We start from the raw sequence: 14,962 nt of genomic DNA on the forward strand, positions 1-14,962 counted from the left end.
CACCAATTCATCTGCAATTTTCAGAGGCAGATGCATGTGCAGATGCATTTTTTATATTTGTGACAATATGGTATATGACAAGGTGTAATTCTGGAAGATTCTTTATGTTTCCATAGGGGATTCCACCTCAGTCAGTTTTCTCCCCCTATACCTTTTCCATCTCTGCATGCTGTAGACTATGACTGAAAGTAAATCTGATGCCAAACATCTACAAACTTTATCCTGCATGTTTTTAACTATCAAGAAATGGAAACTGCAACATTTGAAACAGGTTGAGAGTTGTTTAGTGAGTCTTCCAGTCTACATGATGACAGTTTGGAAATTCAGTTTGAATTACTATTGTGTTGAATGACTGTCCACGAAGGAATAGATGGCATTATTCCTACAGGGAGTCACACTGAGTAAGATCTCTTTCTTAGCAAGTATTTAAGTGTTGATTATAAAGAACAGTTATGAAGGAAGAAGAAAATAACTGCTCAAGTACTATTACTACACATCTCTCCAGAAGATATCTGGAATTCATTATTCTTACACAGATATAACCAGAGTAATCTGAATGATTTGTAAACCCAGAGGTTATTTTTACCTTCTGCACAAGTTAACTAGAAGTAGGGAACATTTTGATTTTTAAAATGAACTAACACTTCCACATGTTGGATTTTGATAAAACAGGGATCTAAATGCAGGTATGCTTTAGTTTTCTCACAATGGCCTTAATAAGCATCACATAACAGATATGCAGATGTGGCATTAGGGATATGATTGAATGCTGAACTTGGTAGTGCTGGGTTGGACTTGATGATCTTAAAAGTCTTTTCTAATCTAAAGGATTCTATGGTTCTAAATTATTCCCTTGTTTCCCTTTGTATTTAACTCTTGGTAAACAAATCCTTGATGCCTTTGTTCCAACAGAGCTTGTCTGGTTGTTGCCATTACAAAAGTCTACACTCCAGAAGGAAACCAAGCCCTTTGGCAACTATGAAGTTTTCACACAACAGTTCAGGCTCGTTCTTTAATTGGTCAGATACCTTACACACCCTCTAGGGATTAAAAAATAAGCTTCACAGGCATAACATAGACAATTTCAACTTGGTATTTTTAATATCAGTAAGAAATGTTGCTTAATAACGTGGTAATGTTTACTTAGTGATTCACTTTGCCTTAATTATACTGTAACAAGCTGTCCTGATTCCATCGTGCATTACTGCATAACGTCTTCTTAGAACAGATTATTACTTCTGCAAAAGACAATTAACTGCAGAAATTAGTTTCTTGACCATCCCCACAGCTTGTTTGCTCTAGCTGACTAGCAAGTCCCAGGCTATGAAAAAGAAGCAGATTTCTGATGTTGAAATACATCACTGTCATGCCTCTTTACTTCTTCTAGTTGAATCATTGGGAATTGTACTTGTTTTTCAAACCATTTGGCCACAGTGAGAAGCTGCTTCTCCTGGAATGAACGTCCAATGAACTGAAGCCCAACTGGCAAGCCTCTCTCTGAAAGAGCTGTAGGAACATTTATGGCTGGCAGTCCTGGAAGAAAAAAAAATACACTTGCAAAGACTTACTATAAACCTTAGAGTAATTTTTGTATCAATTTTAAGAGAACCAGAAAAAAAAGTTAGAGAAAAAAGACTAGCTAAAAAAATTTGATTCAACGAAGTGAATGCTAGATGATCACAAGAAATTAATTAGAGAGATTTAAGAGGTCAGCATCCTCTGAAAAAGATAATCAGCTCTCCTTAGGAAGAGAGTTCTGTCTCTGGAACAGAGCCATCTTACCTGCAGCCCACACTCAGCTCCAAGGTACCCTACTTTAAAATCTGGTCTTACATTTTCAAGCATTTAATAAAACTGTCCTTAGACCCAGTTATCACTGTAAGACTTAGGACATGGGGGTAAAATATCTTGATTCTAAAGAGAAGGTTAAATACCTAAAGGGACTAGACTTTTAAAATTATGAGGCAGGGGAGAACACAGTTAAGTCACCTGCCATGTTTGCAGCCTGTGTCAGGATGTCGTCTTGAGCACTGCGGGTCCTGTTGTCCTCTTGGATGAATTCTGTGTAAGGTGCTGCATCACTCAGAGTGGTGGGAGTGAGTAAAATATCAACACCGCTCCTGAAAACCTTCACAAAGTCGTTGGCAATGAGACGTCTCACTTTCTGTGCCTTAACAAAGTACTTCTCATAGTTCCTATAAAGGAATAGGGACATAAAGGCCTGACACTTTAATTCCCAAAATACAGAACTTTATTTCTTAGTTACTGTGGAAAAGACAAGCCCAGTAATCCTTTTGGACAAAATTTTGACTGACACTGGAAGCTTAGTCACCACAAGTCTGTTTATGCTCTCATAGCAGAGGAGAGGCCAGAGAAGGAAGAGATGAGGGCATACAGCTGAAGAAAGGTGAAGGGAAAACAAAACCCTACCTTACAATAATTAACTTAAAATCAAAACAACATTTTAATGACCATTTGGAAACTAAACTGTGCATTGAGTTTCACAGAACCATGGAAAATGCTGAGTTGGAAGGGACCCATCAAAATAATGCAATCCAACTCCTGGCCCTGTGCAGGACACCCCAAGAACCACACAATGTGCCTGAGAGAACAACTCAGACTGGCTTGGTGCTGTGGCCACTTCCCTGGGGAGTCTGTTCCAGTGCTCAACCACCCTCTGGGTGAAAAGCTGGTATCCAACCTAATTTCACTGTAGGGCAGCACAGCAAAGTCTAGAAAACACAGAACTACACAGGTCTGAAAAACAGGAATTAACCATTTAGGATTCAATCCAGCAAGATACTTGAAGCAAATGAAAAAATCCTATCATCTCCAAATGGACAACTCCAAATGGATTTAAAACTATGTATGTGGTTGTAGTATACTTCTCTGTAGAAGACCTTATCTTCACCCATTTTTCCCCCTTATGTAAACATGTGGTCTATGGATTTCTGTCTTTACACAAGTCTGAAGCAGAAACACATTAGTCAACTTTTTGTCTATCATTCCTTTTAACCACATATGCAGAACTGGTAAATATGGAATCTTAAATTCAGAGAAGTTCAGTTTCAAAAGTAACTGTCATCTAAACCCTCAGCCATTTGGAAAACAAAAAAAAAAAAAAAAGTGAAAGAAAAATGCTACATGCCAGAGTGTTTACAGATAAAACAACTGCAACTGCCTAAATCACACTTTGTTAATCTAAAGATTTAAGATTCCAAGAAACAGTAATGAAAATGTTTATAATCAATAAACAGCAGGTTCAAGTTAGTAAGTTATACAATGGGAATTAGACCTTTTTCTACAATTCCTTCAGAAATCCACCTAGCTGTTAACTTGATAAAAGTCCCTAAGTGCCACATCTATATGTCATTTAAATATCTCTAGGGATGGGGAGTTTACCACTTCCCTTGACAGCCTGTTCCAACACTTTACAACCCTTAAGAGTGAAGACATTTTTCCTAATATCTAATGCAAACCTCACAGGGTGCAATATAAGGCTGTTTCCTCTTCTATCACTTGTTACCTGGGAGAAGACACTGACTCACACCTCCCACAACCTCTTTTTAGGTAGCTGTAGTGAGAGTGATAAGGTCTCTCCTTTTCTCCAAGCTAAGCATCCCCATCTCCCCCAGCCACTCCTCATAAGACTTGTGCTCCAGACCCTTCACCAGCTCTGCTGTCCTTCTCTGGACACACTCTGGCACCTCAATGTCCTTCTTGTTGTGAGCGGCCCAAAAGAGAACACAGGATTTGAGGCGTGGCCTCACCAATGCTGAGTACAAGGGGACAATCCCTACCCTGGTGCTGCTGGCCACACTGCTGCTGACACAGGCCAGGAAGCCACTGGCCTTCTTGGCCACCTGAGGACAGCTGGCTCATGTTCAGCTGCTGTTGACCAGCACTCCCAGGTCCTTTTCCCCTGGGTGACTTTCCAGCCCCTCTGCCCCAGCCCTTAGTGCTGCCTGGGGTTGTTGTGACCCAAGTGCAGGACCTGGCCCTGTAGAACCTCACACCATTGGCCCCAGCCCAGCCTGTCCAGATCCCTCTGCAGAGCCTTCCTGCCCTCCTGCAGATCAATACGACCACTCCAACTGGAGCTATCTGCAAACTTGCTGAGGGAGGACTTGACCCCCTTGTCCATGCCATCTCTAGAAATGTTAAACAGAACTTCTGAACAATCACCTAGTCGTTTTAAAACTTTGAAAAGAAAGATAAAAATAAGCTGTAAAAGGCAACATTTGCAGGAGACACAGATGGGTTTTCTCTACTACTTATTCTAAGTGTGCTTTCTGAATGCTGCACCCTGCTCTTCAAGAGTAATTTACTGTGGAACAGGAACACAACTCTCCTGCTCCATCTCAGTGGAAGCTAATTGTGTATTCCTTCACAGAAGAGTTAACTATGTGAATTTTAAAGCAGCCTTAGGAAAGCTGACCTGGACAGTTGTAAGCGGAGGGAGCACACTTGGCAGGAATACTGGCATTCCATAAAAGCTGGTTGTCAGACTGACTGACAACATTCCTGTCTCTGAGAGCAATCAGAAGTCACATCTGATGAATACTCTTGCTGACAGAGCTCTTTCAAAGCAAGTGCACTACAGAGACTAATTAGATGCCTAATATTTTTGTTAGTATCTGAACAAATTCAGACAAAGAGAAACAGCACATTTACTAACACAAATTAGGACTGCTGGATAAGGACTGAAAACTAAAAACGTAAAATTTATCCATGCACTAGCTTCTCTACGTGAGGTGGATAAAACCCTGACTTCTGTAAGGACTTCAGTTCAATACTTCCGGCAATGCTTCTCTTTCCCTGTACACTGTGACAGGGAGCTGCAGTTAATTTAATTGCTGTGTCTCTGGCTTTCTCTAGAAGATCTTGCTACAATGTACCAGCAGTTTTTCTATGCAGTTTTAATGACATTAACAGCTACAGAACTTCTAACACTAGGACAGTAAAGACTTCAGTATGATCTCAATGTCATACCATAGGGTAGATTTCTGCCTAATTTAACTAATGGATGCCAATAATGCTCTGGTAGGGGAAAAAAAAATATCACTAAGTTGTTCTACTTATTTAATTTAGGACGCTCTCTGGTTAGTTCAGGGAAAACATTTTCATTCATCATTAACAGTTCACTAAGTATTATAGAGCTAAAGCAATAATAAAAATACAAACAGCTACTACTGTAAGAGAAATTTCTTTCTCATGTCATAATGAACAATTAATCACCATTTGCTCAAAAATTCATTAACCTGGAAAAGGTGAATTTCAAGAAGTTCTGCTTACTGTTTCAACAAGAAGTAGTTTCCTGACAGAATCCTTCCTCTTACAACATCATTGAAGCCTTCTCGCCGTGTTGCAGCATACATACTTTCAGTGGAATCCTTCATGTCAGAACGATGTCCTGAAAAGAAAAGGCATTTTGGGTATTAATAGTTCTTGTAATCCTTAAGATTTAATAATGTCACAGTAGTACAATAGGTCACTGTTTGCTGCAGCCTGACATGCTACTACTCTGGAAAAACAACAAAACACATTCCTGTTTTATTATGAAAATACTAAACTAGATTTTGAGCCCAGACACTGATATGCCTACTAGTGAAATATATTATGTATTTGTTTACACATTTTTATCTGCACAAGGTTTTTTACTATATTCCATCTTGGAGAAATAGTATTAAGCATCCAACCATGAAAAGAAAATCTATGGAAACTAACACTTTTACATGGCATCCAGCAATGTTTCTACTGTCTGAGAAAAAAGTTTTTTCAAAGGCCTTACCATATTCCAGTCCATCAAACCTGGCCATATTTGATGCCACTTCTGCCGTGCACAGCACATGATAGCAGACAATTGAGTAACGAGTGTGTGGTAGGCTCACTTCAACCACTTTAGCACCTGCCTTCTTAAACAGGTCAGCAGCCTTTGACCAGAGAGCCAGAATTTCACTAGACAGCCCTGGTGCATGATATTCCTTAGAGGAAAAACAAGAACAGGAGTTATTTTACCCATTGGTTTACTTCTAATAGCAACCAAAACACAAATACTCCTTGCTAAAAATACATTGAAACCATTATCTCACCACTATATGATTTAAAGTACCAATAAAAGTTTTTTGCATCTACTAAATTCTATACAATCAAGGGGTATTAAATTAAGAGGATTGATTCTTCTTAAGAGTATTATGTTCATCTCAGCAGGATCATCATATGTATCACAGATCACGGAATTTCAGCAGTTTCTTCTGAAAGAGTAATTGCCCAGTTATTCCCTTATTTATATTTCAAGAGTATACTGTACTGCTCTGCAGTCACAGGTACAAATTCTTCAGATCTAAATCCTAAAACTAGAGCTGTTAGCCCCTGTTGTTAGTGCTAACAAGGTTATCAGTGGCAACTGGCACACCTTGGTAAAACAAATAAAACCACCCACCAAAGAAGAACTACAATCAAGGGGTTGGGAGAAGACTTAGATTAGCTACTTTCCTATTTCACAGACAAATTATGCATATTCTATTAAAATTCTCTATTTTTGAAGGTACTTGCTTTAGTTCTAACCATAATATCACGGTCATAATACTGTCTGATTTCTGAGAAGCTATGACCCATGTTTAACATATTCATGTATCTGTTTAAAATAACCTGTAGCAATAGAAAAAACTGTCCAAAGAATAGGAAAAATTAACCAACATCACAATTTTAGATTTCTCAAGATTTAAACAGTATGCAGCTGATCAATTTCCTAGGCACGTAATTTTTCCATTTCACAGATTGTGAATAATTGGTCAGTGGACATCTCTGCTTACCAAATGAAAACTTTTGGTATGCCTGTTCTAGCTTAGGTTCCAATACTGAGAACACAATTAATAAATGTTATTTACATTGTATCTTTGAAGGCAGAGCCTTTATTAAATTAAAAATAGGCTGAAGTCCCAAACTTTGTTCCTAAATTTCAAACAAACATGATTGAATTGCATACATCAGATGCCAAATTAGAGATGTCTTTCAGTTCTTATTAGGACTCTGCAAATCACAGCTCCTTGTGCCATTCAATTGCCTTTAAAATTCTGCTCTATATTAACACAGTGGCATTTAGGCACGGGTAACAAAGCTCTGCACAAACCAGTACCAAGCTCACTGCGTGGGAAGGCACCAAGAGCAACTTGTTGGAGGTTACAGAGTAGACTAAGGAAAGAGCAACAGAGAGAACCAAGAACTGAAGTTCCCCATTTCCCCTAGGTTCCTGACAGTGCTTCCCACCACAATGACAACATGTTTTATGGGATGCATTAGTGTATGCTTACTCCAAATTGCCTAGACAGGCAACAGAGCAAACACATACTGTTCTTTTCCAGGAGCTGCTTTTACTATCTTCACTGTTACAAATCATGGGAGACTGGGAGGTGGTGGGCAAGACATGAGTACTTTTTTGTTATGTGTCTTTTATTTGTCCTTCCTGTCCATAACTGTTAACAGGATTTAAATGTTACCTTTGGAATTCCAATTGAAAGCTTGCTGACATCAGTCAAATTAGGTAGTTCAAACGGCTTAAAGTCATCCTGAATTGTGGTAGAGTCCTTAGGATCATGTCCAGCAAGTGAACCTGAAATAAGACACAAAATGTGAAGACCAGGAAAATGTTAGTCAGGATTCAGTCTGTTTTGAGGAAATGTTGTAAACAAAGATGTATGACAGAGTAATACCTAACAAAACTGCTGCGTCATCCACACATCTGGTTAGGATTCCTGGCACATCCATGGAGTTCACTAGAGGAATGAGACCATGGCGAGAGATCAGTCCATATGTTGGCTTTAAACCTACAACACCACAGTGAGCAGCAGGGTTTCGGGTAGATCCTCCTGTGTCTGACCCTAAGGCTCTATGGTTTCAAAAGGATCATGATTAGTAAGATAATTCAGAACATTTCCAAATTAACAGAATGTGAGGCTTTGAGATGTATGGATTTAAAACTCTGTAAATTCTTCCAGATCAGAAGTCATAATCACAAAGCCTAAATTCCAGTCTGCTCTCTCTGTCTATTCTTCATTTGTTCTCTGATTTTTCTTAGGGTCTCTGAATTTGCCATTAGGAGAGTCTAGTTCCCTTCACAAAGCAGAGGCAGATAGGTAGAATTCAGACTATCTGAAAATGGCCCCAAATAGTTTCTTCTGCCTTCCCTGTCCCAATACTGTGGTCTGTTCCAATACTGTGGACTCCAACTGATACACCTCATGTGATTTAGGGAACAATTTTCAACACTGATATCTTATTTATTGGGTAGCCAATGTACCATGAATCAGCATTTTCCAGGATAAAAATTAAGAATGACACTTCTTGCTCCTAACAAGAGGGCATACTTTGGAAAGATGTTTTTCCTGTTTCCAAATTTACAAAGATTGATCAGAACTCCCAGTTTACATTAGCTTAGGTACAATTAAAACACAGTTGTTTATTATTATTATTGCTATTATTATATTGAATTCCTCTTTTTTATCCACAAGTGAAACCTTGTTCTTTCTAAATTTTTATATTTTATATTTTTATTTCAAAAATTGTATTGAAATGAAACATGATGTTCCCTCACTTTTAATAAATTTAACTCAAGCAGCATTAAAAAGATAAAGCAGTTTTCATTCAAATCTTTGCCAAAACCAATTTAAAACTCCAGAAATAGGTATAATTTTTATTGAAGTGAGCATATGACTTTTCCCATAGCCATTTGCTTATGAGATGGCTGAATCAATTCAACTGACTTTCCTGAAGTGGAATTTTTTTCAGAGCCTTTGTGTTGATGTAAAACATCCTCAATTTTATGGCATTTTTGGACATCCAAATCTCAAACTGAAAATGTAAAGACTGGCAGCATTCCTGGTGCTTGAAACACACTAATAGGATGGATATACAATAGGTTATATGCAATAAAATAGCTGGACAAAAAAATCTCCCTGATCTGACAATGTGCTGAGCAGTGCAAAACGGGAGCCCAGCAACATAAGAAAAGGTGCCAGATCCTCTCAGGATCAGCCCATTCTGGATCAGGATGAGAACCAGCAGTCCTTGGGAACAGCTGCACTGAGTTCAATTTCAACAGTATTAACATGTTGAGTAGGTTACATCCCAGTAAAGGGCAAGGATATGAAGAGGTACATAACTTTAAAAAGTAATTTAAAGAGTTGTAATCAGCATTAGCAAGAATATTTTAATAACAAAATAGATGCTTGTAATGTAGTGTATGGGCAAACAAGGATAAAGTAACTAAAGAGCATTTTTAAACACCTTCCAATTAAGAGCAGAATTGAAATAATCTTCTATAAAACATGTTCCAACATGTAGCTCTAAAAATTGCATAAAATGCAAGGTATAAAGGTTTGTGATCAGTTTTAACAGTCAGATGGGGAAGACAGTATAAACAACTGACTTGCTAAAGAGTGTGCTGATATTCCATGCAGTTAGTAATTACTATTTAAAAAAAAGTCCAATTTGTTTAATTTTCTTTAGGAAAAAAACTCCAAACAACCATAAACACACACTTGCCTAAAAAGCACCCCAACAATAAAACTGTTTTCTAAGTTAAAAACAGGGAAGTCTGAAAGTATCTATGTAGTAAGTACTCTGTACTCTTTTGTTACATAAGAGATTTGAAAGTTTTTAGGTCCCAAATCTCATGTACTATTACATAACTATGCTATAAAAACAAAGGAGCAGAGGAAAGATTATTATACTGTTAGAAATTAAGGGATCTCCTAATTTGCTAAATTACATTTTCAGTGTGTATTTGTGTAATGCAATTAGTGAGGAAGAGGATGCATCACAAACCCTGTAAGACTTTTAAAGAGATTATGTGGAAATAAGAATAAAACTGTCACTCCTTGACTGCCACCAAAATTTTATTTCACACAGTGCAAAGTGGTCATACCACTGAATAATGCCTGAAATGAGTATATCTAAATTTGCCTGCATGGATAAGTTCTGGCTTCATGATATGTCACGAGTAACCTAGGGATGGTGAAATAAATTTTTGCATGCCAGTGTCAATAACCGTGCTATTTCTTACCAGCTTTTGAGAAAATTATAAAATTAAAATATTCCAACATATTTTGAGACACTTAGGGAAAGACAATTTTAAAAGCCCCTTACGCAAAACATGTGAAAGACGACACAGCAGCCGCGCTGCCTCCTGAGCTTCCTCCTGTTATTACCCAGTTAGACTCTTCATCTTCAGAATGGGATTTTGGGACAGACTTTTCCTTGTACTGTTTTGAATAACTCCAGGGATTCCTGACTGGTCCAAATACTCCATCCGTACTCCCAGAACTAAGACAGTCAGACAGGACAAATACAGACAGAAGTGACAAATGACACACTTGTATTCCTCAATTTAATTTTTTTAATCCAATTCTTCATCATCCTTGCAAATTCAATTTCAACACAAGAAGACTGGTGTACGTAAATCCTTAAGCAGTCAACTTCTACAACATTACATACAAAATTCATAGCTGTTCATCAGTTTCTAACACAGAACCTGAACTAGTACCTCTTTCTAACTTCTGCTAATGCCATTGAAACGAACAGAGTCACAAAGACACAAAACTGATTTAAGCTGTGTAAAAGTACAGGGGCACATCTCTTTCAAAACCAAGGTATTCTGTTTTTCCAGCCCTGCATTTAACACAAGATCACTGCTGTGGGGAAAAACATGCTGCAAGAGGTGGAGAAGAAGTTCCACAATACCAGGAGCACGCATTTCTCTGAAATGCCACACTATTATTCACCCTGAAGCCCTCTGCAGAGGCCACAGTTCACTGGTTCAGAATGCCAGACTGGATTCTCAGAAACTGGTTTCAGTCAGCTTGTGTCACCTAGGTGTGAGCTGACACCAGAAGCAGGGGCAGGGCATACTTTCCTCCTTCCTCAGGCCCTTTACCCCAGGCTCCCCCTGACTGCAAGGTGCCAGTGTTACCAGCTATATCATCAGACAGAACAGGCAGCTGACAGCAGTTGAAAGCAAACCTGATTCAGACATCACAACTTTAGAGCTGGACCTGCCCCCTGATCAAAAGATCATGCAAACACACAGACCAGAATGAGAAACTAGTATTGGGATAAGCTCTTTAGGAGAATCCTGTGCTTTAACAAACTTAGACCAGTTGTAATACTGCATTGTCAGGTTTTTCCCAAGCTTTTTGCCTGCTCTTCCTCTGAGGAAGAGCTTTTTCTACATAAAAATTACTTTATTATAAACAATATTGTCCAAGTATTTCCACTCCATCCACATGAATTTCCAATCAAACCTTGGACTTTGGTTTAAGTATAATAAAACCAAAATACAGCATTTATACTGTTTTTTACAGGTAACTAAAGTCCCAGAGATTCCTTTCCAAACCTAGCAGTAATTCCCATCCCTAACAGCCCAATGCCATTCTCTGCTACAGCTTGGCTGCCTTCACTGATTTGCAGAAGAATCAATTAGTAGGAGGATTTTTCAATATGCTCCTGACAAAAAGTCACCACCATTAGCTTAGGCAACTTAAAAGCCTTGCTCTCAATTAGCCTGTGTGCAGCAAGTCAGGGAGCACCCATATATATCACCCCAGAGGCCAGATGGCAGAGGCACTAGCTGCCACTGGAGGCACGATAACAATTACCTAAGGGCAAAAAGCCATCAGTAAGGAGAGAGGAAAAGGCAGCAATTGACTGTGTTGTAACTAATTCTAGAAGGCCACTTGTCCTCAGCCTTCTGCAAAAGCTGGACTGCTTCCTGCCTCTCAAGCACATTTGAACACTATGTTCACAAAACTCAGTGTCTGTATCATTTACACAACACTACAAACGCTCAGGGAGAAGTTCATGCAGCTCTGTGTACCCTTACAGTAAGTATTCATTGTTGTCTTGCCTCACAGAAACAGGAGCTAAGGATTACTGGTAGATTGGAACAGATGGTATGTATGCTATTTTATGTAAAATCAGCACATCAAAAATAACGTAAACATCACTCACCCCATTGCAAATTCATCTAGGTTTGTTTTGCCTAAAAGCACAGCTCCCTGATCCAGTAACTTCTGAACTACTGTAGCATTATAAGGAGAAATATAACCTGAAAACAATCAGAACAATTAGGAGCATATGGTGAGATACAAGTTATTTTTACAAGTAGCTACTCTGAATATTTTGACACTGTCATTAACACTCAGACCTTATATAAAAATGATAACTACGACAGTGACACGAGACCTCAAGTAGTAACCAATTCACTCCATGAATGATAACAGGGGCTTCTTCACTCCCACCTTCTTCAGGAACAGGGACATCCTCCTAATACTCTTTGCAATCAATTACAACAGGTCTGAGAATGTGCTTTAAGGAAAAGCACTTCAGGTAATATAACAACTTTTACAACAGTGAAGTCATATTTTGTTTCTTCTGCTATTAAATAAAACCACAATCAAATCAGAGATCTGCTAATTTACTTCTGCTATTTTCCACAAGGATTAATATAAAGTTTTACTTTGTGCAGAATAAAATGGATATCAGAAATGTTTCCTACATTTGTTCTTACTACAAAAACACTGCAATGCCTTGAAAATGTTCATTAACTGTTAATAAAAACAATGAGTTTAGGAAATTTTAAAAAAATTCCTTAAAAACATTATAGAACGTGATTATATGTTGGGATTGTTAATGTCTACTTTTCCTACAGCCATATCAAAAAACTATTTAAGTCATCAATTATAAACAGAACAATAACAACAACAAAATAGGACTGTCTTTGGATTTCACTAGGCAGAACAGTACTGACTGCTCTGCTCTAGACCTAAAAGCAATGTGAAGGAAAATGTGAGTTTTGGAACCTTTTTAGTGTAGTATATAGGTTTTTATTATAAATGTTGCTAAATGCATACAAATATAAAGAGATAACGAGCTTAGAGGAAGAAAAAGATCCATCTGTAATACCAGATGAAATTGGCTAGTGAAATTAGATAAATGCATTTCCTCAAATGACACCAAATCATTTTTTGAAAATACTTGGATTTCTGGAAGACTCCAGTCCATAAACCCTCCAAAGAGCAAAATATCTGATTTTACTTTAAAGGCTTTACTGTACCTTTTAGCATATTTGATGCACATGTTGTCTCAATGCCAGCTGTATTAAAGTTGTCTTTTACAGCAATAGGAACTCCATCTAGAATGCCCAGTGGCTGACCTACATTAGGAATGATTGCAAAACAACAGAAAATAAAGCAAAGTATGCTCTATACATATAATGCTGTCATCGATTACTGTTTATTTTACATGTCCCTTTGGGTGGCTTTTGAAAGCGAGATTGCTATCCTCTTGGCATTTGATGGTTGTCTGTTCCATTTTCAAGAACCACCTTCCATTCCAACTCAAGCATTGAGCACTCTGCCCAAACCAGACCTTGTCTAAGCCCTCCACCTGCTTTTATCCAGGCTGGCTATCCCAAAGGAGTGCATTCCAATGTCACCACCACAGTGCTTATTTCAGCCATAGGTGCTACTAAATCCACCCCATCACTAGGCTGGGAGCCATAAACTGCCTACCTGACATACACAGTAGATTAATTACGGAAACAGAGAAAACCCTTCCCAACTAATTGATTATCACCATCAAAAAAACCCTGAATCAACAAATACCAACAAAAAAAAAAAAAAAAAAAAAAACCCAAAAAACCCAAACCAAACCAAAACCCCCAAAAAACCCACCAAAAAAATACCAAAAAACACCCAACCCCAAACCAAAACGGCCTACATCAGGAAGCAAAACAACCTGGCTGATGATTTTATTGAGCTGTCAGAGGACAGCAAGTGTCACTCAGGAAGGAAAACATGTACTCTATTAGGTGAAAATTTACCTTTCCTGCCTTTATTGAAACACAAAGGAAAATGAGGATGGCCATCTTCTAAATGCTGCAGATAACAGGACTGAAAGCTGCTCTGTTCTCCAATTCCTAACTGCAATTAATAAAGCTGCATTATTTTATTTTGCTTTCTTAATTAAAAACTCCATAGGTTGTGCCAGCTGTTTGCCTATCCCAGTCTGGAGGCCTGCGAATGACCACTGCATTTGCCTATTCACGGCACCTGTCGCCTACATATTCCAAATGAACTGCTGAGGGAAAGAAGCAGCAGACACCAAGTAGCAGTGGTGTCCAAGAGGCACAGGCCTATTTAGCCTGCAGTGCCTTGTTTGGTCCAGGTTTTCCCTCTGTTTTTTGACCTAAATACTCTCCTAAGTGTCAAGTGTACATCCATGAGCACCCACGGAAACCTCAAACGTGAGCCTCATTCCCCAAGAGTCAAACAAGCCAAGACACCCCCTTTAAAAAGCAAAGCTGCTTCGTCTAATAGGGACAGCTCCTCCTCAGCAGCTTTTTAAGGACTAACACTACAAACCAACATACCTCTTTTATATCTTTCCTCTGATTCTTCAGCCTGCTTCAAAGCGGTCTCTTCCGCTACGGTGATGTATGCATTCAGAAACTTGGTGCTTTTGATGAGGGCCAGGCATCGCTGGCAGAGCTCCGTGGGAGCGACTCGTCCTTCCTTCAACGCCGCCGACACCTGGGAGAGCAGCCCGCCGTTCAGGGCAGCCCGGTGACAGAGGCCGCGCCGGGGCAGAACGGGAAGAAAGCACCATCCCCGCTGAGGGAAGGAGCGCACGGGAAGCGCTCTCCCGGGCCGCCCCGGGAAAGGGGGACGCGAGGGGACCCCGGTCACCTTGCGAACCCGCCCCCCTCCTCGGCATCCCCGGCAGGCGGACAGACCCCACTCACCTGCCGAAGAGAGGCGCGCAGCATGGCTCTCCCTGCCCGCCGCCGCCGCCTCCTCCTCACGCCCGCCGAGCGACCCCTGTCCTCTCCCCGGCGCGGTGGCCGCCCGCCGCCATCTTGCCGCAACACCCCGCGGCACCATTGGCAGGGCGGCCAAGAAGGCGG

The 14,962-nt window shown here is 39.6% G+C and overlaps 1 protein-coding gene across 1 annotated transcript; it reads right to left on the bottom strand.

The window, feature by feature from the left end:
* Positions 1 to 1,077: 1,077 nt before the first annotated feature.
* QRSL1 (glutaminyl-tRNA amidotransferase subunit QRSL1) lies at positions 1,078 to 14,953 on the bottom strand. Its single transcript, XM_059842352.1, has 11 exons — positions 14,801 to 14,953; positions 14,429 to 14,588; positions 13,112 to 13,210; positions 12,007 to 12,103; positions 10,147 to 10,323; positions 7,713 to 7,888; positions 7,500 to 7,612; positions 5,792 to 5,984; positions 5,296 to 5,413; positions 1,990 to 2,195; positions 1,078 to 1,533 (listed from the first exon to the last, which is right to left on the bottom strand). Exons 1-11 carry the CDS (start codon positions 14,822 to 14,824, stop codon positions 1,322 to 1,324), a joined length of 1,575 nt encoding a protein of 524 aa, XP_059698335.1. The 5' UTR covers positions 14,825 to 14,953; the 3' UTR covers positions 1,078 to 1,321.
* Between the last annotated feature and the right edge of the window lie 9 nt (positions 14,954 to 14,962).

Source organism: Haemorhous mexicanus, chromosome 3 (assembly GCF_027477595.1).
Source record: "Haemorhous mexicanus isolate bHaeMex1 chromosome 3, bHaeMex1.pri, whole genome shotgun sequence".
NCBI lineage: Eukaryota > Metazoa > Chordata > Aves > Passeriformes > Fringillidae > Haemorhous > Haemorhous mexicanus.